The sequence below is a fragment of the Mesoplodon bidens genome (genome assembly GCF_964165515.1).
Source record: "Mesoplodon bidens genome assembly, chromosome: 4".
NCBI classification, from domain to species: Eukaryota; Metazoa; Chordata; class Mammalia; order Artiodactyla; family Ziphiidae; genus Mesoplodon; species Mesoplodon bidens.
Window position 1 is genome coordinate 13,099,516 of NC_138160.1, and position 26,519 is coordinate 13,126,034.

The following is a 26,519-nucleotide window of genomic DNA, read 5'->3' on the forward strand; positions in this document are numbered from 1 at the left end:
AGCAGTATCTTTCCCAATCCCGCCCCGCGGAGTACCAGCGGCTCTGCGCAGCCCGGACTGGCGACCCAGAAGGCGCAGAGACCCCGCCCACCCCGCAAGGCCCCGCCCGCTTGGCACCGCCCCCCCCGCCGCGGCCTCCCATTGGTGGCCCGGTGTGTCAGTCGACCAGCGGGCTCCCGGGGCGGGAGCGCAGGCTGCGGTCTCCTCCCGGCGCCTCTATCGCACGCCAGCCGCCGGGGAGCAAGAGGGGGCGCCGGCCGGCTGCCGCCGCGTCTGACAGACCCACCGGTCGAGGCTCCGCGCACATCAGCAGCACGCGGCCGCCATGGCGGCGCGGAGGAGCCCCCAGCAGGTGCGGGAGCGGCAACGACCTCGCGACCCCGCCGCAGGTGGGCCCGGGGCCCGGTGGGGCGGGGCGGGAGCCGCGGGCGCCCGGGAAGCGCTCTCCCCCGCCGGCCGTCGGCGCAGCCCTGGGTTGGAAGGTTCGGGGCCCGCCATCCCAGGGGTGGGAGGTCCGGGGCGCCCTGCCCGGGGCGGGGAAGGGGACGGGCTGCAGGGTTTGGGGGGGCCGTCGGGGGCGGGGGTCGCCCCTCAGTGAGGAACTGCGCCCTCGGGCCGAGGCAGCGAGCGACCCTCCGAGGCAGAGCAGTCGGGTTCCTGGAAAGAGAAAGCGGGTCCTGCGGGCTCGGATGCGTTGCGGCGGGGTGAGGTGCCCCGGCAGCGGCTGGGGTCGGGCCCTGGTGCCCACTGGCGCCGGTGTCCCCTTCTCGGTGTCCCCTCCGAGCCCTTGATTGTTGTCGGAGGGAAGTTGACGGGTTTCGCGCTTTGCTGGCAGAGGATGTGGCCCACACCTTCGCAGCAGTCGAGACTAGATGAGCAACAGAGAAAACTCTGGCTTTTGAAACAAAACTATCACCAGGGCCAGGAGCTGCAGCACAGTGTATGGCACAGGTGGCCGGGGACGCCGCGCGCCACCTGTGTCGCGGCGTCTCTGCCCTCTGCGTGCGTCGCGGGGCCCTCACCGCACGAGTGAAGGGTGCTTTCCTTCCCATGCTTTCAGCCCCAGGTCTGAGGAAGGTGAGCTGCTTCTCAGCTTGGAGCACATTCCCGATTGTGTATTTCCCTGGAGGCCCCCCAGGGGGTGAGAGCCCACTGGTGAATTTGGGGAGCACGCCTGTTCCAGGTGCCACAGCGTCAATGGCAAGTTCCTGGGACTGCTTCTTAGTCCGGATTCTTGGTCCCAGCAGGAGCTTTTGATTCGCACAGCAAAGTGTCGGGTGTGGTGAAAGCAGCCCGGTTCTAGGAGACAAGACATGAGTTCTAGACATCCTTTTGCCCAGGACTGCGGGCCTCCAAGCTTCTGGGTCCTGGTCCATAAAATGAGGGCACTGGGCTAGCTGATCCATAAAGCCCCTCCCAGTCTAGAATTCTGTGATTGACGTATCTCCCACTCTCAAAAGTTTGGAGAATGAACTCATTTTCAACCTTTCTGCACCTTGGATTCTTACAGAATTAGCCAAATATTTCCTGGGGGTGTATCCATCTGAACTTTTTCTTATGTGATTTTCTTCCCGTCTCCCTGTGTTGTTTCGGCAGAGCAAAGCTGGAAGCGGAGGTGGGGCACAGCTGGGAAAAGCTGGCTGGGGGGCGCGGAAGGGTATCTACTCTGGGCTTAAGGTAATTGTCAGGAATTTTCCCTTCCAGTGCACCAAGTTCAAGGTGTGCCGGCACTGTGAGCACAGAGAGAATTCTTTCTTCAGCTCCAGCCTAAAGGGAAACATTTTCCTTCCTTAAAAAATAGTTCGAGGGCTTAGGAAAAGGAAAACCAACACTGCAATTGAAAACACATGCCCGCAACAGAGCCTACAAGAGAATGCTTACAACCAAGCGGTCCACAGTTGCTATTTTTTGCCAGCCTGTTTGTCACTTTTATACTTATACTCTTATGTTTCTGTGAGATAGATTAAATAGCAAATAACATGTAAGTTTTGGCACCATGTGTTTCAGCTAAGTAGAAGTTCTTGATTGACACAGTGACTGAATTTGAAAGTGATCTTTCCCCTGGCTCCCCGCAGCGGGTGGGTGCTGTCCTCTGTGTCTGCAGCCCCCAGCGTTGTCCCTGCCACAGTAACAGTGGGTAGTGGAGTTCTCTTCACAGTGCTGGACGCGGAGACACTGCCCATACGTAGTCTTATGTAATCTCTACAACCGCCGTCCTGTGATGCTCCGAATGGTCACGGAATTTCCTCAGAGTTTCCAGCTAGTAAGTGGTGCCGGGATTCAAGCCCTGGCGGCCTGGCTTCTCCTGCAGCATGTTCTTAACCATTGCCCGCTTCTGTCTCCTAAAACAGTCAGGCTTATACCTGGGAGCACTCCAGGTTCCAAGGGTACCTCATCACAGTTAAGCTGTTCTAAAGTAAAGTTGGCTTATCAACTTAATACCACTGTTGTTGCTCAAGGGAACTCACAGGGGTGTGTGCAGGAGAAAAAGTCATCGTTATCAAGCTAAAACTTCCTACACGTGTGTTTCTTTATACGTGGCTCTGAAGTCTCTATGTACCATTTAAAGGACTTAGTGGACTAGCGTATCTGACCTTTCTCTCCTGCCCACTTGAATCCTCTGGTCCATGTTTAGTTACTTAGGACAATCTGTTCTCAAGACGCAGAGGTTATATACACATTTATTGATTTGTAATTAATTGAATGGAAGAACACTTAAATGTCACTTTACAATAAGTCAACAGGGAAAAGTTTTTGTTTATACACTCATTTTTCCATTGATCTTTTGTTCTAGTCATACTCTATTTTTCTACTTTTTCATTTAATTGAGCTGGAATAGACAGGTGCCATCATGTTTAAAATAAGAGGATAATAAAATGTTTATGTTCATTTCTAGGAGACTAAGGACCCTTGTCTGTTAGTACTGTTGCTGGGATTCCCAGGTAATAAGCAACAATCCCAGAAACTGTGGCACGTAAGATGCTATGCTCAATAAACCTCTGAATTAAGAGTTTAATAGTAAGTCTTTCATTGTTGATTTAACCGGGTGACTCTGACTTTGAGTTTACGTGGGACTGTTGGATGTTAGATACATAGTAATTGAAAACACCTTATTAGCTCTTTCTCTGCTTGCCAGTGTTATTGATTTTTCTTGAATATGAGTTAGGGTTAGTCTTCTGGCAGAGGGAGTAATAATGTATCGATAATTGGAAGTTAGATTCTCAAGAGTCCTCTCCCAACTTAGAAGCAGAATCCCAGCCCGCTTCCCTGAGCACCAGCAGCTGCCCAGATACCTGGGTTTGGCCTCTTGGGTGGGGTCTGAGTGCCTGTGACCCCCAGAGCCACAAGATGCCTTCCCGACCTGGCCTGGACTGTGGGTCGCCCGCACTCTGGGTGGGCTCCGTGCCGTGGGCCCACCTCAGAGGTCAAGCTGGACATCCGACGCTGAGGCCCAGGCAGCCAGAAGGGACCCAGAAGACCTGGGGGTCCCGGTCTCGGCCTGTCAGACAGGCTGTCCTGGAGGCACTGCCCAGATCTGGGGGGGCCAGGAGCCCAGGACCACCCCTACCCCTTCCTGAAATCTTGTTAAATGTAAATCAAATACAGCTGTCTTTTTCACTGGGGGAAAAAAAAAGTATCCTGCCTTCTCGTGTGCCCGTACAGTGGACCTGAGCTCCTGTTCCCCCCAGGCTTGGAGGACCTTGTGGGCACAGGCCAGTTCCCAAGTGGCTCAGGAGTGGAGGTGGGCAGGGGCGCGGGCTTTGAACCTTGTGTATCTCTCCCCTAAGCCGGGGCAGAGAGGGTTCCCCGGAGCGTCTTGTCTCCCAAGTTGAAGAGAAGTGGACTGAACTTCTTCCCTGTAGAGAGAGAACCTTTCCCTGGGTCTTAGAGTGACACCAGGCACGTCGTGGGTATATTTGTTGATCTGTGACAAGAAGGCCTCAACTTTGCTGTGAGATCTCTAAAGTGACAGGAAAACTGAGTGCCCTGTGTCTTCCAAATCGCCTGCCAGGATAGGTCGAAATGCTGTGGAAGAAGCAGAATGGCTGAGAGGACAGGAGAAGTGGAAGAGATGGCCAGCCAGGCCTGCGTGGGCGAGGACAGTCAGTCACCATCCAGATGTGAAGGGCTGAGTGGCACTGAAGTCAGCGGACCCGATCAGCTCTGTGTCATTTTACTTGGTATTTAACAAAGGAACTGGGAGTTCAGTTCGTAGCTAAGGCTGGCCTCGCACCTTGAAGTGCAAATGTAGCCAATCGAATTATTAATATAAATGTTGGGTCCCTCAGTTTTGCACCTGAAGCAGTGCAAGCCTCGGGTGCATCGATTCCTTCCTCTGAAATCTGAAATAAAGAGAAAAATCACTCAAACTGAGAGTTTATTCGATCAGTTTTATCCACGGTGTATCCCTCTCTTTTGTTTCTTAAACATTTGTTAAACTCCGTTTGGGGAACTCAGCTGATTGTCATCACAGAGGACTGGTACGGCCACTGCTTACAGACCTACCTTGTACTGCACTGTTCCTCATGCTTGGATATTCCAGCATCTTCTCCCACATATACCTCATTGATTCATTCAAAGTTTGGAGCCTCTAACATGTGAAGGTACAATTCTCCTTTCCCTCCCCGCTCCCCCAGGCTCCTCAACCTTCCTCTTTTATTTCTTGCTGTCATTTAGAAACTGGGGTTCCACGCAAGCCCTTGTGGAAGAGGCTCTTTACCACAATTCTGCTTTCAGGTCAACTGGTGTAATAGACCTGCAGACCTAAGCACGCATGTCTCAGGGGTGGAGTATTTGCTGGCATTTGTCAAGGTCTCGTGTATCTTCTGTACACGCTCAGGCATCTTTCCTGTAGTGCAAGTTTTGAGTAATGTTTTGAGTTTAGTGGAACCTCAGTTGTTTCACAACTACTTAAAATCCTGTGCCTGTACCCCAGCGTGACTATTCCACTAACATAACTCTGAAACATGTTAACATAAAGAGGAGTTTGGAGGAGGATGGTGGTGAGTGTCCTGGCCTCCTTGTGTTTGTTTATAGGGGAGGAAGCTGAGGTCCAGGTTGCCTGACTGTCTAGGACCAGACCTGGAGTTGAGTTCCTGACTCCCTGGGGCCTGCTCATTCCACTACCCTGAAGCCATCCCCCGAGGTGACCGCTTCACAGCCTCACTTCCTGCTTTATATTTACATGAGTGTATTTAAGGGAAGGGAAAACAGAGTGGTGGCTCACCATTTCGTTTTTTTCTTTTCTTTTTTGTTTTTTTGCCACGCCGCACGGCTTGGGGGATCTTAGTTTCCCGACCAGGGATTGAACCCGCGCCCCCTGCAGTGGGAGTGCGGAGTCCTAACCATTGGACTGCCAGGGAATTCCCACACCATTTCTTTTTTTTTTTTTTTTTTTGTAAATAGTGCTGCTGTGAACATAGGGGTGCATGTATCTTTTCTTTTTTTTTTAAATTTTTTAAATTAGTTTCTGCTTTATAACAAAGTGAATCAGTCATACATATACATCTGTTCCCACATTCCTTCCCTCATGCATCTCCCTCCCTCCCACCCTCCCCATCCCACCCCTCCAGGCGGTCACAGAGTACCGAGCTAATCTCCCTGTGCTCTGTGGCTGCTTCCCACTATCTATCTACCTTACGTTTAGTAGTGTATATATGTCCATGCCTCTCTTTCGCTTTGTCACAGCTTACCCTTCCCCCTCCCCATATCCTCAAGTCCATTCTCAAGTAGGTCTGTGTCTTTATTCCCGTTTTGCCCCTAGGTCCTTCATGACTTTTTTTTTTTTTTTTTTAATTCCGTATATATGTGTTAGCATACGGTATTTGTCTTTCTCTTTCTGACTTACTTCACTCTGTATGACAGACTCTAGGTCTATCCACCTCATTATAAATAGCTCAGTTTTGTTTCTTTTTATGGCTGAGTAATATTCCATTGTATATATGTGCCACATCTTCTTTATCCATTCATCCGATGATGGACACTTAGGTTGTTTCCAGCTCCGGGCCATTGTGAATAGAGCTGCAATGAACATTTTGGTACATGTCTCTTTTGGAATTATGGTTTTCTCAGGGTATATGCCTAGTAGTGGGATTGCTGGGTCATATGGTAGCTCTATTTTTAGTTTTTTAAGGAACCTCCATACTGTTCTCCATAGTGGCTGTACCAATTCACATTCCCACCAGCAGTGCAAGAGTGTTCCCTTTTTTCCACACCCTCTCCAGCATTTATTGTTTCTAGATTTCTTGATGATGGCCATTCTGACTGGTGTGAGATGATATCTCATTGTAGTTTTGATTTGCATTTCTCTAATGATTAATGATGTTGAGCATTCTTTCATGTGTTTGTTGGCAGTCTGTATATCTTCTTTGGAGAAATGCCTATTTAAGTCTTCTGCCCATTTTTGGATTGGGTTGTTTGTTTTTTTGCTATTGAGCTGCATGAGCTGTTTATAAATTTTGGAGATTAATCCTTTGTCAGTTGCTTCATTTGCAAATATTTTCTCCCACTCTGAGGGTTGTCTTTTGGTCTTGTTTATGGTTTCCTTTGCTGTGCAAAAGCTTTGAAGTTTCATTAGGTCCCATTTGTTTATCTTTGTTTTTATTTCCATTTCTCTAGGAGGTGGGTCCAAAAGGATCTTGCTGTGATTTATGTCATAGAGTGTTCTACCTATGTTTTCCTCTAAGAGTTTGATAGTTTCTGGCCTTACATTTAAGTCTTTAATCCATTTTGAGCTTATTTTTGTGTATGGTGTTAGGGAGTGATCTAATCTCAAACTTTTACATGTCCCTGTCCAGTTTTCCCAGCACCACTTATTGAAGAGGCTGTCTTTTCTCCACCGTACATTCCTGCCTCCTTTATCAAAGATAAGTTGGCCATATGTGCGTGGGTTTATCTCTGGGCTTTCTATCCTGATCCACTGATCTATCTTTCTGTTTTTATGCCAGTACCACACTGTCTTGATTACTGTAGCTTTGTAGTATAGTCTGAAGTCAGGGAGCCTGATTCCTCCAGCTCCGTTTTTCGTTCTCAAGATTGCTTTGGCTATTCGGGGTCTTTTGTTTTTCCAAACAAATTTTGAAATTTTTTGTTCTAGTTCTGTGAAAAATGCCAATGGTAGTTTGATAGGGATTGCATTGAATCTGTAGATTGCTTTGGGTAGTAGAGTCATTTTCACAATATTGATTCTTCCAATCCAGGAGCATGGTATATCTCTCCATCTATTTGTATCATCTTTAATTTCTTTCATCAGTGTCTTATAATTTTCTGCATACAGGTCTTTTGTCTCCTTAGGTAGGTTTATTCCTAGATATTTTATTCTTTTTGTTGCAACGGTAAATGGGAGTGTTTTCTTGACTTCATTTTCAGATTTTTCATCATTAGTCCCACACCATTTCTGACATGCATGTTAGAAGTCAGAAGGGACCAGCAAGAGAGAGGCTGGTAGGCAGGATTAGGTATGGTGGGATAACAGAACAGCCCCAAATAAGTGAATTAAGTTTATTTCTTTTATGGCAAAGCTCAGACGTGGCTCCCCAGGGCTGGAATGGGCTCCACAGTGTCAGAGGCCCAGGCTCTTACCACTTGGTTTCCACCCTGCATGGGTTTCACACCGACAGCTACTTCCTGATGCAAGATGGCTGCTGAATGTCAGTTATCACACCTACATTCCAGCTAGTAGGGAGGTGGGAGGGCAAGGAGTACACACCCCTCAACAGAACCTTGTGGAAACCGCACATCACACTTCTTGGCCAGAATTCACTTACATGGCTGTACCCAGCACTTAGGGAAGGTGGAATGTAGCCTTTATTCTGAGTAGCTAGGTATCCAGCCAAAGTCAGGATTCTAGTCCTGTGGAAGAAGAGAGAACAGATACTGGGGTTGGCTGGCAGTCTCTGTCGTGGAGACATGTGGACTGCATTCCGACTACATCGATTCGTTTTATTTATTCAACAAATATTTATTAGCTATCTACCATGTTTCTAGGGGCCAAGAAAGCAGAGAGAAAACAGACACAGTCCCAGTCCTTAAGACATTTCCCTACACAGGGAGACAGACACTCATCAAACACAAACACAGTTGTATAAACTGTGATGAGTGCTGTGAAGGAAGGAAAAGAACAACGTGTGCTGTGAGAGAGTGGAGCAGGGGTTTGACCAAGCCTGGGGGTTGGGATTGTGTGCCAGAGAAGCTTGGCCCCAGGAAGTGACATTTGAGCTGAGAGCTGGAGAATGAGCAAAGTGAAGGGTGTTGCAGATGTGGGAAGAACATGGGCAAGAGTGAGCCCTGATGGAGGACCTGAGGGCTGCCAGTCATCTTGGAGCCAGAGGAGGAGGTGAGAGAATAGGGGAGAGTCAGGGTCAGACCAAGGGGCACCCTGGAGGCAGGATGAGCACCCGTCCTGGTTTGCCTGAGACCAAGGATGTCCTCGGCCGAGGAGCTTTTCACCACTAAAACTGGGGGAGTCCCAGGCAAGCCAGGGGGAGCTGGTCAGCCTCCCCGGAGGTCACATGAGTAGTTGGGTTCCTTTATTATTAATTTCAGCAAAGTTCTTTTTTAGGTAGGCATAGATCCCAGCCTTGGAGAAATAGCAGCTGACTAGTAAAAGTAGCTCCACCTTGGCCAAAGGGAAAGAGACACAAAACACAGGCAGCACTTACTTGTAGCTGGATTACATGACCAGTGAGACTTTTCTCTATCTGGCATGATTTCCCCTAAGGGCAATTTTGGAAATCAGTTGGCGTGTGATAGTACATTTGAACTAACAGAAACAGCCGAGGATGGAGGAAGCCCTGACTCCAGAGCGGTGTGTCTCGCCACCAGTGATACATTGGAATCACCTGGGAACTAAAGAAAAGACCGGCGCCCAGCCAATAAATAGATTCTCTGCAGGTGGAGCCAGGGCAAGGATGGTTCCCTCTCGGTGGCAGCGCCTCCCAGGCTTTGGTTACACTTGAATCACTGGGGATCTTGTAGAACACAGATTCTGCTTCCATGGGGCCCGAGGATTGTCTTTCTGAGTGCCCAGCTGGGAAGGATGTTGCTGATCCATAGACTTTGAGTACAATGCTCTATAATGTTTGGCGAGTTTGTTTTGAAGCCTCTGGTTTCTTTTCAGGAGAGCAGATCTGAAGGACCACGTAAAGGTAGGTGGGTCCGTGAGGGGTAGAGGCTAGGGGAGGAGGACAGGGACGCCCCCCGCCCTGGGCTCCCATCAGGGGTGGGCCCAGCCTGACTTCTCAGTTGGTTTCACCAGTGGCTGGGGTTACGTGGTGAGGCCGGTTCCTGGTTACGGGAAGACCAGCTCTCCGAGGCCTGTGGCTGGGATGGTGCAATAGGCGATGCCCCATCACTCTCTCACTTGTTCAGAGGCTTTTCCAGATGACTCCACTGGCTGCCAGGATGTGGGTCTTTCCTATAAGTAAGAAAAGCCAGAAAGATTTTTGAATAGGAGATGACACGTCCATTGAATGTAAAGAAAGATACAAAAAACAAACCAACAAAACACACACACCATTGGCTTCAGAGCGGAAAATGGCATTGGAGAAGGGAAGCCAATTAGAAGGATGAGTAACCACTAGCGACAGAGGCCAAATGATTCCGATTAACGGAAAAATCACTGTGTGGCGAAAGTGGCTTGTCTCAGGGTGTACCTTATTTCTCTCTGGGTCACATGTTCATAAATGATCTATTTTGGGATGTGGAAGACAAGCTTAATATTTGAAGGTCTAAGAGTTGAGAGAGGGAGCACCACGGAAGCCATGACAGGTCAGAGCAGTGACCAAGTCCAGGAACGTGCAGTTTAGCAGGGATGTGTGTCAGCTCCTGGGTCTAAAAAGCACGGAGCTTGCACACGGGATCTGGATAACCCCTTGCTTCCCTTCCCAGGTTCTGAACTAACTAAAAGGTGGACACGGAAGTCAGGGATTTTTAAAATATCGGCTCGGTCATAAAATCCCTGTGTCTTAGTCAGATGGCCAGATGGGCTTGCAGGCGGTGCCTGAGCTGTACTCTCCCCTCAAAGGTCAGGCCTCTCTCCCAGAGACACAGCAGCCCCGAGGGCACCTCTCGGCAGGCAGGCAGATCCTAGTGGAGAGGTGGGGGCTGAGCTGAGCAGAGGGTCTTACACGTGCCATCAGGTAAGTCTCCCGCCCTCAAGAAAGAGGAAGAGGAGAGGCTAGAGGGGTGGAGGCCAGTACCGGGCCTCCAGGCCAGTTCTTGCGCCTGGAGGTTTGAGGACAGTGGGATGAGAGCACCTCTTCTCTCTCCCCCTTCAGCAGATGGGAGACGTGCTGCAGCAACAGGTCTAAACGGCTTTAGGTTGGTGGCAGGCTGAATACTAACACAATCGCAGGCTGCATTAGTGTGCATGTATCATCTAGACAGAGTCTGGCCAGCCACGGCCCATGGGCCAGATCTGTCCCACTCAGTTTTTATATGGCCTGTGACCTATGAATGGTTTTTACATTTTTTAATGGTTGGAACAGAGATCAAAAGAAGAATACCATTTCCTGACATGGGAAACTTACATGAAATTCAAATTTCAGCGTCCCTAAAAAAGTTTTCTTGGAACACCACCCCACTGTGTACTGTCTGATGGCTGCTTCCCCTGTGTCGGGGACGATCTGAGTGGACGGGACGGAGACCAGATGGCTGGCAGTGCCTAAAATACTCTCTGAGCCTACACAGAAAACTTGCTGACTCCCGCTGGAGCATGAAGAAGTGGTCACGTGGTTGAATTCTCTCCCGCTTGGTCACACTTAGGACAGTGTGTTCTGACCAGCGGTCTCACTCTGAGTGTGGGGTGGGTCCCGAGAAGAGTGACCGGGATGATGAAGAGACGACGCCCCTGCCCCTCGCCACCAAATCACGTCAAGTGAGGCCTGGGGGAGAGAAGGGAGGGTGTCTGACCTAGAAGAGAAAAAGGCACAGCGGGAATGACGGCTGCCTTCTGAGGTCATGCTTGTTAATTGTTCTGAATTCTTGAAAGAGAATTGCTCAGGAAGCGCAGTTGTGTCGTTAATTCAAAGGGCACTGACCTTGGGTCAGAACATGTGGGTTCAAGTTCAGGCTCCTGCTTGCTTTCTCCGGGCTTCAAAGATGAAGTGTGCGTGTGACAGCTCATCAGGTGGCCAGGTCCACAGTGAGTTAAGCTTCAGCTTTCACCTCAAAAGTGCTTTCCAGCCAGTGGGGGACGCACTCATGAATCCACTGAACCGGAACCCACCTGCAGTGTGGACAGCGTGCGTGTGTGTGTGCGTGTGTGTGTGTGTGTGTGTAGGGGGGAACCGGGGGAGAGATCCATTCTGCTTGAGGGCCTAGTGTGACTCAGGCCTTGGAGAACCAGTGGGATTCCAGCCCCTTCGGCCCAAGCATCCCGTGTTTCTGTCAAAGATCTAAAAGGCTGTCGTGTGGAGGAAGAATCAGACACATTCCTCGTGACCCCAAGCAGTAACGATTCAAGTTGTGGTGACAGGTCTGGTCACACCAACCTCTTGCCTCTTTGCTGAGACAAAGTGATTCATCTGAGGTCCCGCAGCTAGAAAATGGCGGCATAAAGACTGGGTCCCAGCCGTGTTCTGCCAGCCCGCTGTCTCCACCAGGCCAGGGCCAGGGAGTCTGCCTGGCTGGGTACAGTGACCTGGAGTTCTGGGGTCCCCGGAGCCTATCCCACCTACTGCTTTTGTGCTTTTGTAGTCGGGTGGGTTTTAAACCTCTGCCACGTGGTTAGAAAATTAACGTGATGGGTGGAATTGAACACACCTAATGCTGTGCCCAGTACATGAAAATACTCTGAGCTATGATGTTATTAAAAACACGCACACAGTCCCCTCAGTGTTTGGCAAGGAGCATTTCCTGCTGTGTTTGATGACTCTTGGTTGGCAGGAGCCTCGGGTGAAGCGTGCCCAGTCCCATGGGACATGGGATTGCACGTATAGCCTTGTTACGTTGGTTGCACGACAGGGCTACCCTTGTGTGTCTCGCTGGTCATGACTTTCGAGATTAAAAACTTCCACGTTGGGGGTTCTCTTCCTCAGTGGAACTGATCTTGTAGTTGTTGGTTATAGAACTCTTCTAAGTGGGAGGCCATTGTTTCTTAACTGAGCAGGATTAATACCTGAAATTCAAAAGTGTAGAAAGTCTTTTGACCTCACCATTTCAGAGGTTTATTAAGAGGATATTTGTTGGGGCTTCCCTGGTGGCGCAGTGGTTGAGAGTCCTCCTGCCGATGCAGGGGACATGGGTTCGTGCCCCGGTCCGGGAGGATCCCACATGCCGCGGAGTGGGTGGGCCTGTGAGCCATGGCCACTGAGCCTGCGCGTCCGGAGCCTGTGCTCCGTGACAGGAGAGGCCACAACAGTGAGAGGCCCGCGTACTGCAAAAAAAAAAAAAAAAAAAAAAGGATATTTGTTCTCTTTCCCACATAGCTGATACAAAAAGAAAACCCAGCTAACCTGTGGTTTTGCATGAGCCAAGACCAGTTAAACGCAGCCTTTCACTCCGCTGTGCTGACTTTCCTCTAGGAGTCTCCCATTTGCTCTAAGTTATTCAGAAGCCTTGATGACCTAACAGGATCTGTTCTGTATGTTTATCGCTCTGTTTGCATATTGCTTAGTTTATATGTTTGGAAGAATGTACCGTATTTTGCTTTATTCTTGAGCCTCTGAGGTTCTCAGAGCTCCCCTCTGAGAGAGATGACCCACCTGGGCATCCAGCATGAGGGCCTCGTGTTCCGTGTCCCGGCCGGACCCCGACAGCAGGACGTGCCAACCTGTGGGCCTGGGCAAGCTGACCAGTAGCCTTTCCTGACAGCAGAGCATCGCGCCTCCAGACCAAGAGCTCCCTGGGGCCAGAGCAGGTGTCTTTTCAGCTCACTGCCCGCCAGCCTGGCGCCCAGCCCAGGGTAGGAAGAAGAAGTAGCATAACCAAAGGGCGAGGGGCAGGAGGGAGGGGGGCTTCCCGGGTGCTCCCAGCCCACTGTACCACGTGGCCTGTGTGTACTCTTCTCTGGGGCACCCCCACCCCTTCAGCACTCCTGCCACAGAGAAGGGGTGCGGCCGTCCCGGGCCCTATTTGCTTCCTAACCCATCCATCTCTCTTGGCCACTCTTCCTACCTGCTAATCAGCCAGAATATGGCATTGAAGCTGATAGAAATATCTGTTGTATTTATTATATTAAATTTAGTATTTTTCACCTTAAAGTTGTCAACAGGGTGATTTTCCCATGTGGTATGTCTCGCTGCCCCTGCTGTCTGCAGTGTCGAAATTAGATCGCCTTTTCCGCCGTTTAGCTCAGGCCTAGTCTCCGCCCCGCTCAGCCCGCCCCGGTCAGTGGGCCGGACCCGGGGCAGACGAGCCGAGGGTGGAGCGAGCTCCCCGCGCGGGGCAGGAGCCGGGCCCACGGCAGGTGTGGAGGCAGGTGTGGAGGCCAGCCGGACCCCGGGGCTCTCCCTGAGAGCGCGCCTGAGGCTGGGGCCAAGTGCTGTCAGGGTGATCACTTGGTTTCCGGCTCCTCTGGGGCTTTTAAGTTTTGTTTTCAGGTTTGTTTTTTTCTTTTTGGTTTCCTGTTTGAGTGTTTGAATTATTTCAGTTTTGGTATAGTTTAGAGAACGGAAAAAAAAAGGCTGAGTAGAATTTTACCACAAGAGAACAGTGGCTTTTTATTTTCTCAGTTCTAGTCAATGGTCTCATCTGCCACATGTAGCCTGAGTGATCACAGGTCAGTTTCATGTCAGATGGCCCCACTGCTGGCTTCAGGAGCCTCTGGTGTCGTTACCCAAAGGACGTCGCAACTACCTGAGTGTTACCTCGGATTGTGTGGGTTGAGGTCTCCGCAGACGGTCACGCTGATGACTGGGGGGACGTGTAAGACCTAGCTCATCCTCTTTCCGCTGTCATAGGAATGTCTGGTGCCTCATGTATCACCTCATTCAGCCACCACCGGAGCGGTCCAGCCCAAGAGGGTTAAAAAGAAATTTCACTTTTATCTCTTGATGAGCATTAAAAAGGATCAAGTCCATAATTCCTGGCAACGCTTGTTTTCCGCCTCTTCGTTGCCAAAGCCACCCCTCGTCCCCTACTGCCTGGTTCCTTGCCCTTGTCCTCGCGCCTCTGTTTATTATGTTGAAAGACTGACTCCATGGTGCTGGAACTTCTCTCTTTTGCTGTTAGTCCGGGGGGCGCCCCCCCAGGCCAGCTCCCCGTTAGGCAGGGCACTGGGCAGCGGAGGGGAAGTTGGGCTGGCGGGTGCTGACTTCTCCCTGGCCGGCCGGCCGGCCGGCGGAGGGGACCCCGGGAGGATCCTGACGTGGAAGATCTTATCCCGTCTCGGCTGCTTTGGGGGAAATGAGATTCGACTCAGGAGATCATCAAAGCTGTGATCACGATAGTATTTTGCTGGGTGCCTCACTGATGGCGTTCTCCTCCGTGTCTGTTGTTTTGAGTTGTAACCCAGTTATTGACACATGCAGGAGAAATTTTTTAAACTCTCTTTTTAAAGAGTCTGGATTCCACTTGCTGTAGCAGAGCTGGCTTGGGATTCACTCAGCTCCATCATTCAGAGGCAGGATAGGCAAGTGGGACAGCGTCCAGCTTCCGCATCGCAGTGCCCCGTGCGTTTGAATTCTAGCTCTGCGGCTCATTTCATCTTTCTCTCCCTCGCAGTGTCCTAAGGTGATAAAATAATAATGAACATGCTTTGGGTACTTGCCGCGTGCCCGGCCATGAGCTCGGCACTTTTCCCAACATTTCCTCGGAGCATCCCGCAGCTCCAAGGGGGCCTCCGTGTTGCCAGGGTAACGGCAGCGAGAGGAGCCCGTGAGCCGCCCTGCGTCCCCGGCGCTGGGCTGTCCTGCTGCCCTCCCTCCCGGGGTTAAGGGACAGGCACTTGGGGGCACGGAGTCACCCACCCCGTGTACTGCAGGACCAGGGCCTCCTTACGCCACTGCGTTTCTAGGAGCAAATGAGACAATTCCTGTAGAACGCTTGCCCCAGGGTCTGGCACATGGCAGAAGCTCAAACTGTAGCTCTTTTAAACTGTCACAGAAGCCCCACTCCGGATAATATTTTCATATGAAGTTATGTGAACACCTCGGGGTTCTCTCTGAGCTGCAGCCCACTCCCCTGTGACCTCCTGAGTCCCGCCTCCAGGCCGCTCCCTGGTATCCGCACCGGCCCCCATGATCCGCTCCCCGGCCCTTCTTGGCTAGTACCTGTGGCTGCACTGGGTAGAGTGGATACAAGGAGTTTAGGCTCGTATTCCTGGTTTGCGTGGAAAGGGGGTGTTCAGCCCTCACATGCTTTTTTCTGAGAAGTTGATCGTATCGCCCTTTCTTGGGTGGGAGGTGGGTTTAATTTCAAGGATTAGGGCAGTAGGCTAGGGAAGTGCGTGCGTGTGTGTGTGTGTGTGCGCACACGTGTGTGTAGATGTGAGGAGACCGTAATCTGCGGTGGGTCCCCATGGAGGCCCTGGCAGCTGTCGAGAGGCCTCAGGCTCAGGAGAAGCCCCCATTTCAGGGGTCTCAAATCAAATGCCCCGAGGGGCCGGGCAGTATCTTTTAAGAATGCAGCACGTCGACTGGAGTCTGTGTGTGACAGATGAGAGCAGTGCCCATGGAGCGGGCAGCAGCCAGACCCCAGCCCAGTGACTGCAAGCCCTCCAAGTCCACACGAAAACCAGGACGAGCCGGTGGGAAGCAGGCAGATGCTGTAAAAGGCTCTTCACAGAGGAAGAACTATGAGCGTGTTACTGCAGCGAGAAATCATAACCGGTCCTGGGGTTTAGGGAAATGGAGGCTCGTACATGTGGCGGGAGTGTCAACTGTTTGAGGGGGCGCTTTGGCAACATCTGGAACATCTGGAAATGTGCACACCCTTTGACCCAGAGTTTCCTCTTCTAGAACTTAGCCTAAAAGATAACCGTGAGTCCACGAGGACTGTTGGAGGAAAATGTTTGTAAAAGTGAAAAACTGGGAAACAATCCAAATGCTCGTCAACAAGGCAGTGACTATGTATACATGTGATGCTCTCTCTTTATACTAAAATATTATGCATTCTTTAAGAAGAAGAATGTAGACTTTTTAATAAAAGTCTGAATTATAGATGCAAAGGCATTATAGCTTACATCTTTAAACAATTCATTAAAAACTTTGTACTAAATATCTAGGTAGAAGTAAATACATAATTAACAGCTAATCAATTGTTCTAAACAGGTAAGTACCTGCTTTTGAAAATGTACTTTTCCAGTAAAGGGTACATGATGTCTGTCTGTCTCTTGTAAGCTTATTTCTTAGAGCTGCATATGAATGTACAACGATCTAAAAATAAATAGTTTAATTGAATAATAAAAAAATGTACTTTTAAATAATTATAAACATGCATATTTTTATTTGCTGGTCACTTTATTTCTTTATTTGCTGGTCAATTCTTTCTTTATTGAGAGTATATATATTTCTTTATTGAGAATGTATAGCAACTTTACTGAGATATGCATATCAAATATCCATAGGATCCAAAATGCTAAAATTGTAGATTCTGAATCCGGGAGGCTTTTACTACAGTTAATCATTGGAATTTTACTAAACCAATGTGCCAGGGAGGGACCTATTTCACAGTGAACCCCAGGAGGTTTGGCGGCCATTCGAACGTTCTCTTCCTCATTTGCACTTCAGCATTTTACGTGTTCAAACATAACGTAATTAGGAATCTGCTGCACGTGGTAAAATACTGCAGCTATGTAGTGTGGGCTCTCCTGGCCTGTGAATTTTCTCTCCTATCACAACAGGAATCATAGTGTACCCTGTAAGCTGCACACCTAGCTCCACCCACGGCTATTCTAAGTGGCCCGCTTTCTGGAAACGATGTCTCTGTGCCTGCTGAGTCTCGTTCTGTGCGTTCACATGATGGCCTGTGTTATGGCCCATAATGACCTAAGAGTATCGCCGTGGGCAAAAGTGGGTGGTGGCCACATGGCAGGAGACGCTCCTGGTGTGATTGACTCCTGTGGGCTCGGTGCTGAGCAGACTCCCTTGATCATTCTTGGATTTAACAGACATTCTACACAGTGCAAGGCGCACTGTGCTAGTTCTTAAATGATTTCATTCCATCTTTCTCCAGCGAGGTCAGTATTTTTACTCCCATTTTACAGTCAAGAAAATTCAGGGTAAGAGAAATGAGGTGTCCCACGGTCAGACAGCTGAATAAGTAGGAGAAACGGGTTTTAAATTCAGGTCTGAGGGATTCCGGAACCCATGCGCTTTATGTTCCCTATTCCTCTTGAATTCTGTAGAACAGAGATATCTTGATATATGACACTGATTATAGGAGAACTAGGTGTTTCTTTAATTTTTAGATTGAATTTTCAAATGCTTTAAAAAATGTTTATATAAATCAGTGATAGACTCTTTACAGGTAAAATTATCCAGTGTATCTTTTTTTTCCTCTTAAACAAAGCAGGCTTGTGTAATTGTGATGTATGTTTATTTTATTTTTTATTGAAGTATAGTTGATTTACAATGTTAATTTCTGCTGTACAGCAAAGTGACTCAGACACATATATACATTCCTTTTTATATTCTTTTCCATTATGGTTTATCGAGTATATTAAATATAGTTCCCCATGCTATACAGTATTATTATTATTAAATTTTTGTAGGAAATGACCAAGTGCACTCCTGGACACTCGTCACCAGCCAAGCCTTAGATACCGCGTGGAGAGTCGCAAAGGGGTCAGTGACGCTGGCACTTTCATTTCTGGTGGGCACCCTCTGGTACTTCAGAAGGCTACATTTATATTTAGGGCACCGGCTGAAAAGGTATGTGGCTACGTCGTCTTTAATTTTCAAAAATGCCCTTGCTGTTTAAAGTAGAATTTTGATATTATCGTTCCCTTATCTTTTAGGTGGATTGGGTATCTGCAGAGGAGATTCAAAAGTAAATATTTTCATGCATATGTTTCCTTATTTTTAAAGTGCAGAAAGGGTTCAAGAAGGGAAAGGAAAGGGAAAATTCACCACCTTGTATCTTTGATTTGGTTCAGGGAACCTCAGTGTGGAGGCAGAAGTTGATTTACTCAGTTATTGTGCAAGAGAATGGAAAGGAGAGACACCCCAGGCCAAGCTGATGAGGAAGGTGTGTCTGTTTATACAGCTCGTGGTGGGTGGAGAATCTGTGTGTAAAAATCGGGAAACACGCATTCCATTCTGCTTCACCAGATGTGGCACCAGGAACCACTGTGGCTCTAATTAAAAGCCAGACAGCTGCTAGACGTTGCCTTCGGGCCTCTCACCTAGAGCTAGTGCCTTCGAGGACTTGGGTAGATTAGGCCCGTAATTTCAGGACACTTGAGCCTTGTACCCTTTTCAGCTCCCTCCTGGCCAGGCCTATGAACCCATCTGCACATGCAGTGGAGACTTCTGTCCCTGAAGGGATTCAGGCACCTTGACAGAAAACATTTTGAGGATTTTTAGAACTTTCCATCAGACCAATCTTGGTAAATATTCCCAGCAGTGCTGTCCAACCTTGTCACTAGCTAAAGCCACCCCCCCCCAAAAAAAAAAAAGAGTGAGAGAAAGAAAAAGAAAAGTACATTTAAATGACACTTTAGCATGGACTTAAAAGTACATATGGTATTTTTCACTGTGTTCAAGTTGTAGACATCATCTCCCCAGAATGACATTTCCTGGCTCTGCGCTTCCAGGAAGTTACCAACTAAAATAGCATGTAATGGACTCCATACACACACAGGTCACTTGAAAATTGCACGTGTTCGCATTCATAACTTATAATGGTTTTGTTTCTTTGTCCGCTTTATTTGGGAGTAACACCTTGCTGCAGATGCAGTGGGTTTGCTTTCTTTATTCTCTCATCCAGCGGAACTAAAGACAGCCTCTCCCCCCGTGCTCATAGGCTTACGAGGAGCTGTTCTGGCGGCGGCACATTAAATGTGTTCGACAAGTAAGAAGAGACAACTATGACGCGTTAAGGTCGGTGCTCTTCCAAGTCTTCAGCCAGGGCCTCTCTTTCCCATCCTGGATGAAAGAAAAAGATATCGCGAAGGTACGTCCTCACACCGGAAATGCGGGAAAGGTCGCACTGATGGGGACTGCAACACAGATGCTCAGGGTCTTCTGTGGGTGGCTTTGTACACAGGGCGTCAGGAGACTGAAGGTCCTTTAGCCCAGTCCTCTGTCTCTCATGTCAGTTTGCAAACAAATCATCTCAGAAGGATAGTCGCACTCCATTTTGTTTGTTTTTAACGCCGGCGTCTTTTCTTGAGAAGGGCATCTGTCCTTTATAAGTTAGGTGGTCTGCTAAAATTCACTTTTCTACTCTATGGCTATTTGAGTGTTGACAAGCACAGTGTGTAACCTCCACCCCAGAGAATCCCTTGTATCCCTTTTTGTCAAGCCTTCTCTCACCCCCAACCCCAGGCGACCACGGATATGTCTTCCGTCCCTTTAGTTTTGCCTTTTCCAGAATGTCACATAAATGGAATTATTCGGTGTGTAGCCTTTTGAATCTTCCTCTTTCACTTAGCATAATGTATTTGCAGTTCATCCACGTTGTTCCATGGATTTGTAGTTCACTCCTTTTATTGTTGAATGGTGTTCCTCGATATGAATATCACATATTTTGTTTATCTATTCATGAGTTGAAGGACATCTGGATTGCTTCCAGTTTATTTATTTATCTATTTATTTGGTTGCCCTGGGTCTTAGTTGAGGCAGATGGGCTCCTTAGCTGCAGCTCGCAGGCTCCTTAGTTGTGGCATGTGAACTCTTAGTTGCAGCACGCATGTGGGATCTAGTTCCCCGACCAGGGATCGAACCCGGGTCCCCTGCCCTGGGAGCATGGAGTCTTAGCCACTGTGCTACCAGGGAGGTCCCCAGATTGCTTCCAGTTGTTGACAATTATGAATAAGGCTGTTATAAATATTCCCATACAGGATTTTGTATGAATGTAAGTTTTCATTCCTTTTGGGTAAATACCTAGGAGTGAGATAGCTGGGTCACATGATAGGTTTATGTTTAACTTTATAAGAACCTGCCCACTCTTTTCCAAACTGGCTCTGCCATTTTGCCACCAATAACGTATGAGTTCCAGTTGCTCTACATTCTCAGGTTTATTGTTTTGTTTTTTAGCCATTCTAATAGGGGTGCATTTGTGTCACTGCCTTTTGTTTGCATTCCCCTAATGGGTAATGATATTGAGCATCTTTGCATGTGCTTATTTGCCATCCACATTATCTCCTTGGAGAAGTCTCTGTTCAGATCTTTTGCCTTTTTTTTTTTTTTTTTTTTTGCGGTTCGCGGGCCTCTCACCGTTGTGGAGCACAGGCTCAGCGGTCATGGCTTACAGGCCTAGCCACTCCGCAGCATGTTGCATCTTCCCGGACCGGGGCACGAACCCATGTCCCCTGCATCGGCAGGCGGACTCTCAACCACTGTGCCACCAGGGAAGCCCCGCCCATTCTTTATTGGGTTGTTTTTTTTTAATATTGAGTTTTGAGAATTCTTTATATATTCCGAAAACGAGTGCTTCATCAGCTATGTCATTTGCAAATATTTTCTCCCAGTCAGTACCTTGTTTTTTTCATTTTCTTAACAGGTAAAGCAGCACAGTCTTATGAATAACCTTAATTTTTATTTGAATGTAGTATGCCTAACCACAGGTGTACCTTTAAGGATGGAGGAGCAAAGAAATATAAAGTATTTGCATATATATAACTACACATGGTCTATTTCCTTAACATCTTTTGTTTAGAGCTGTTTTTAGTGGTAGTTTAAGTGCATCTAGTGGTTAAGAGTATGCTGTGTGCCAGCCCTGCTGCTAGTTGCTGAGGGCAGAGAACTTAGCTGAGGCCCCGGGCTCCACAAGCTCAGCTGGGTGGGAAAATGTATCAGATACCCCCAATGGATCAGATTCTTACGTACTGTATAATCTTATTTAGTCCCAACAAGAGGCCTGCAAAATGGATAGTCCTGTCCTTGATTTTTGACAGTTGTCATTGTCTCCATTACAGTGGAGGATGAGGCTAAGAGGTTACATAAACAGTGCTGGGTGAGTCATCTCTCGGCAGGCGAGTGACAGAGCTGGTTTCCAACCCCCAAAGTGCATCCTTGTACAATCTACATTCCCCTGATGTACTGTGCTACTCTAACGGCGCTTGGCTAAAAATAATTTCTAAAGGGGTATACCCAGGAAGTTCGGGAAATGTTTCATCCAAAAAGATTGTTTCTGTGGACGTAATCTGCATTTAGGTTTTCATCAGTTGTGAAACTGTGAATTAAGAAGATGATCCAGATCACTTAATCCACAAATCTAAAACAAGACTGTGTTTTTACTTAACTGTTGTTATAGTCTTTTAAAACGAAGATTTCTGAATGGGATAAGATTATCTCCTGTGACATAGTCCAAATTGTGTGTCAGACATGTTGAGATACTGATCACTGTTGGCATCTACTTCCTTTTCAAGCTTCCTGAAAAACTGCTCTTTTCACAAGGTTGTAATTGGATCCAGCAATACAGTTTTGGTCCTGAGAAGTATACAGGTTCGAATGTGTTTGGCAAATTACGTAAATGTGTGGAATCACTGAAAGCACAGGTGAGTCTTTAGGGGGGAAAGCATGCGCCCCACACGCAGCCCCTTTTCTCTCATGCCAGGCATGTCGCTCTATGCCCCGCTAGTAGGAAGTGCAGCAGGAATAGTCTTCTGGCAGCTGACCACTTCCTTCCCTGCTCTTCTGTGTCCTTCCCAGTAACGAACGGGAGCGATGCTGTTCTACACGATGATTACACCCATCACGGGCTAAGAGGGCTTTTGTGGACGGCTGGGAAACCTTAACAATCACGTACCTCTGTCGTTTCCCCAGAAAAATGTGGTGCAAGGTCCAGACAAGGCACTGGGAAATGCCCTTCTGAAATGTGCCTATTAGTAACTTGGGGACAGGACAGATGTTATAATTTGACCAAGATTGTTTTTCCTGCCCTGAATAAACACAGATTTTTAGATCACTGAAATGAATCCTCCTTGGGAAATACCATTTCTCTGCCATGGTTTTCTGATCTGTAAAACTAAACTATGAATAGCCTCAACCCTGTACAGTTGGTTATTGTGAGGTTTTAATGAGAGAATGCACGTAGATCGCTTTATACTCCGCCCTGGCACACAGTGAGTGGTAAAGAAAGAATACTAGGTAGTACTGATGTCACTGGAATGTCCTTTGTGTCACCCAACACCCTTAGGGGCAGCTTTAGGAAACTGACTTGTTTAGTATTTTACCTAGTGGGTGGTGCTTTTTTGAAAAACTAGTCTAAATGAAATATTGTAAAAGTAATAAGTACTTAGGGTTAAAAAAATCAGGGTCAAATGATATAAAATGAAAAGTTAAAGTTCGACTCCCCTCTATTAATCTCTGGTTTGTTTTATAAGTACTTTAAAAATTATGCAGTAGTGTATGTATTCACCTTTCCTGTTTAAGTTTCACTTTACATCTGTGTTTTTAGTGGGCTGAATTTAGTGGAATTAAAGATTATCACAAGAGAGGAAGTATGTGCAACGTCCTTTTCTCTGACGCTATCCTGGAATATAAACTTTACGAAGCTCTGAAGTTCATCATGCTCTATCAAGTCACTGAGGCTTATGAACAGATGAAGACCAAAAAGGCCATTCCCAGTCTTTTTCGACTCCTGTTTACCCGGGAAACCTCTTCCGACCCTTTAAGCTTCATGATGAATCACCTGAATTCTGTAGGTGACACGTGTGGACTAGAGCAGGTAAATGGGGCAGGAGAATCGTGTGTGTATGATGAAGGATGCTGCTGGCAACACTTGAGCACATAGGTGTTTGTTTGTAGTTTGCTTTCAGCCATGATAAGTCCAGCTGCAAAGAGGTGGCGGGTGTGTATGATTGCCCTCAAATGAGGAAAAGAAGAGTGATAAACCTTCCTGCCCGGTGCTGGCTGCTGCGTCTTTGCAGCCCTGGGGCTGGCGAGTGGCAGTCCTGGGAGCGTTCCTGACCTTCCCGCTGCCTCTCAGGCAGTAACAGGCTTTCCCACGACAGAGGTTACCCAGGAGGAAGTCCAGCTGCAAACTGAGGCAACATCTGGAAGAGCATTTGGCTACTTAGTGCAGACAAATAGAAGTTATTGACATTTTAAAAGAAGTCCAGACAATGCTTTCATTTCCCCATAGAAAAGGGCTTTCGTTTTGCTTTGCTTTGCTTTCCTTTCCTAGGAGGTGCTCAAAATCATCTGACATTTTAATAAAAATTGATTTAAAACGATTAAAAAAAACCGTTGGAAAAACAGTGTAACTTTCACTGTAAGCATTCCTTTATTAGATTTTTTTTTCCAGGCAGCTTTCCCTGTGATTTCTTCATGCTACTCCCCAGAGACGTTTCTCCGCTTGTCCTCTGCCCTCCACGCAGCGGACGTTCGTTCCCAGCTCTGTGCCCACTCCCTGGTTCATGTGTGGGTCAGCAAGTACATCGTCATCTCATGAGCTGCAGAAGAATACCCGCCCTCTGCTGGTGAGAGGTGGGAATTTGGAAATGTGTATCTGTGACCTCTCTTTCATCTCTTCCCCAGATTGATATGTTTGTACTTGGATACTCCCTGGAAGTAAAGATAAAAGTGTTCAGACTGTTCAGGTTTAACTCCAGAGACTTTGAAGTCTGCTACCCAGAGGAGTCGCTCAGGGAGTGGCCGGAAGTCTCCCTGCTGACCGAGAATGACCGCCACTATCACATTCCTGTCTTTTAAGTCGGCCTGGACCGGGCACCAGCTCTCGCCGGTGACAGTGGTCACACTTGCAAGTAATGTTTCTAGAAAAGCAAAGCTAGTATTGCTGCCATTGGAGGAATCAGGACCTCCCTCTCCAGGATTACAGGTACACTGGACGGAGACCCACGTGCCTTCCCTTTGTTTCCAGTGATTTCCTCCAGAGCCCCTGCACTGATGTATTTGTGGGTTGGTGGTTTGACCTTGTTTGTAGAGGCTCTGGTCATTTCACACACAACAGAGCACAAGGATATTTAGTTTGGGAAGAACAACAACAGGAAGAAAGCAAGAAGAAAACAAGGAGGGGAAAAGGACTAAAGGGAAAGAATTTCTTTGTCTATAATCTTTATGTTCTTTGTTAAGAATCTTGTCTTTGACTGATTTTGGATCTTCATAAACATGGCCTTATTTTTTTTTTTTTTTTTTTTTTTTTTTTCGGTACGCGGGCCTCTCACCGCTGTGGCCCCTCCCGCTGCGGAGCACAGGCTCCGGACGCGCAGGCCCAGCGGCCACTGCTCACGGGCCCAGCCGCTCCGTGGCATGCGGGATCCTCCCGGACCGGGGCACGAACCCGCGTCCCCTGCATCTGCAGGCAGACTCTCAACCACTGCGCCACCAGGGAAGCCCCATGGCCTTATTTTTATAAGCATTACCTTCCCAGGAATTTCTATGGTATATTGATTTTCCAGAACCATTCGATTAACTTTAAAATTGTGTGTGTGTGTGTATTTACACTCACACACAAACATGTATGATTTTATATATACATATCTAAACACATACGTACACATAGCCACTACTTTGTAACGTTGTACAATTTGTTTTATATCTTTTTTTTTTTTTTTACTGTTGCATCTGGCCAGTTTAATATGTTTTATATAGATCAAAAAGATACATTCTGGGCTTCCCTGGTGGCGCAGTGGTTGAGAGTCCGCCTGCCGATGCAGGGGACACGGGTTCGTGCCCCGGTCTGGGAAGATCCCACATGCCGCGGAGCGGCTGGGCCCGTGAGCCATGGCCGCTGAGCCTGCGCGTCCGGAGCCTGTGCTCCGCAACGGGAGAGGCCACAACAGTGAGAGGCCCGCATACCTCAAAAAAAAAAAAAAAAAAAAAGATACATTCTGTAGATTAAGGCAACTGAATGACAATTATTGTACTGTCACAAAAATATTAAACGGTGTATTTAATGTGTATTTACATGTGTATCTAATGTGTGTAGGGAGAATCCTGCATCCTAATCCCCAGAACCTGTAAATATGTTGGGTTAAATGGCAAAGGAGAATAAGGTTGCAGGTGAACTTAAGGGACTAATCCACTGACCTTGAAATAGGGAGAGGAGTCTGGGCTCTGCAGGTAGGCCCAACATAATCATAGGCATCCTTAAAGTGGAAGAGGGACTTGGGAGAGGGTCAGTCAGAGGGAAGTGTGAGGTACGGAAGGACAGTCAGAGACAGATGCAGCATTGCTGGTGTTGGTTACTTACAGCAGATACAGGAAGAAAGTTACTGCAGGTTCGGGAAGGAGCCACAAGCCAAAGAATGTGGGCGGCCTCTGGAAGCTAGAGAAGGCGAGGGAACAGATTCTCCCCTAGAGCCTCCAGAGAGGAACGCGGCCCTGCCGACACTTTGATTTTAGCCCAGTGGAGCCTGTGTCAGACCTCTAGCCTACAGACCTGTAAGACAATAGATATGCTGTTTAAGTCGCTAAGTTCCTGGTAATGTGTTACAGCAGCAGTAGACAGCTAATATACTCAGGCTAACTAGCTTTTGGTCATCTTTATTCTGGAAATACTTTTTCAGTTTATTTTGGTAATCTTTATTTTGGAGGTACTTTGCTCGTCTGTTTTGAATTTCAACAAATATTGAATACAAAATAACCTTTAAAATCTTGGCTAATGATCTACTACTTCAAAGTTACACATCCCTTCTAAGAACGTCTTAACATGTTTGACGCTAACGTTTTCTCACATTTTTATATTTGACCGTAAATAAAAAAGAGGTATGTTAAATGCTGTGGTGTATGAAAATAACATTCAGATTCTTCTGTAATGGGGATGATCACCTGTATGTACTACATAAGCCAGTGCTGTGCCTGCGGTCATTTTGTTTTCTGGGTGAAGAGTTGGAGAGTGACGAGCTCGGATCCAGGGGCTTGCATTACCTTGACAGGCAGGCGGAGCAGGAGTTCTCACTAGAACTGTACAGCCCTTTCCTGCTTGGAGGCATCTATGGTTTTGCATCACCCCTGTCATTTAATTGACACTGTTGCAAGTTATCCCCTTGATGTGTTACTGTGACCAAGAAGAAATGAACTCTCCCCTCTGTGTTCACAAGCAGATATGATGACAGCCTGCAGCAGTTCTGCTGAGACTGATACACGTAGAATTGCTGCCCCGGACTCCTGGCTCCACCTGAGCCTGTCCAGGTATGTACCTGGCACGTGTGTGTTCCCACTGGCCTTGCATCTCCTTATCCAGTGCAATGATTTCCACATCAATCCAGGACTGAAAGGAAGAACTTTTTCACAGGGATGGGCAGCCTATAACTCTGTGACATATCAACCTGTGATGTTTATCCTTAACTGTGTTGGGGCGATGGGGCAGAGTGGGAAAAGAATTCTTTAAAAAAAGAGGGGCAAGACCAGATTGTGGAAAACATTTCGATTCAATGAAAGTAAAAAATAAAGACGACTTCTCAGTAGTTGCTGTGTTTTGGGAAAGCATCAAAACACAAGATTTTA

The 26,519-nt window shown here is 47.8% G+C and overlaps 1 protein-coding gene and 1 long non-coding RNA gene across 7 annotated transcripts in view; one reads left to right on the plus strand and one right to left on the minus strand.

Annotated features, from left to right (window-relative positions):
• The first annotated feature begins 209 nt into the window (after positions 1–209).
• Positions 210–24,293, plus strand: OTULINL (OTU deubiquitinase with linear linkage specificity like). The gene is made up of 8 exons (XM_081233531.1): positions 210–389; positions 17,654–17,813; positions 17,900–17,931; positions 18,038–18,129; positions 18,907–19,056; positions 21,476–21,604; positions 22,507–22,776; positions 23,589–24,293. Exons 1-8 carry the CDS (start codon positions 326–328, stop codon positions 23,760–23,762), a joined length of 1,071 nt encoding a protein of 356 aa, XP_081089657.1. The 5' UTR covers positions 210–325; the 3' UTR covers positions 23,763–24,293.
• The window catches only part of LOC308616960, a 63,768-nt gene continuing 60,087 nt past the window's right edge, over positions 22,839–26,519 (minus strand). For 4 of the 6 annotated variants that reach the window (XR_014015781.1, XR_014015782.1, XR_014015783.1 and 1 more), the window contains one exon: positions 24,672–25,452. This is a non-coding gene — a long non-coding RNA (uncharacterized lncRNA). Of the gene's footprint in view, positions 23,616–24,671; positions 25,453–26,519 lie in introns of those variants that run through there. The other 2 variants (XR_014015780.1, XR_014015779.1) reach the window with 2 other exon arrangements.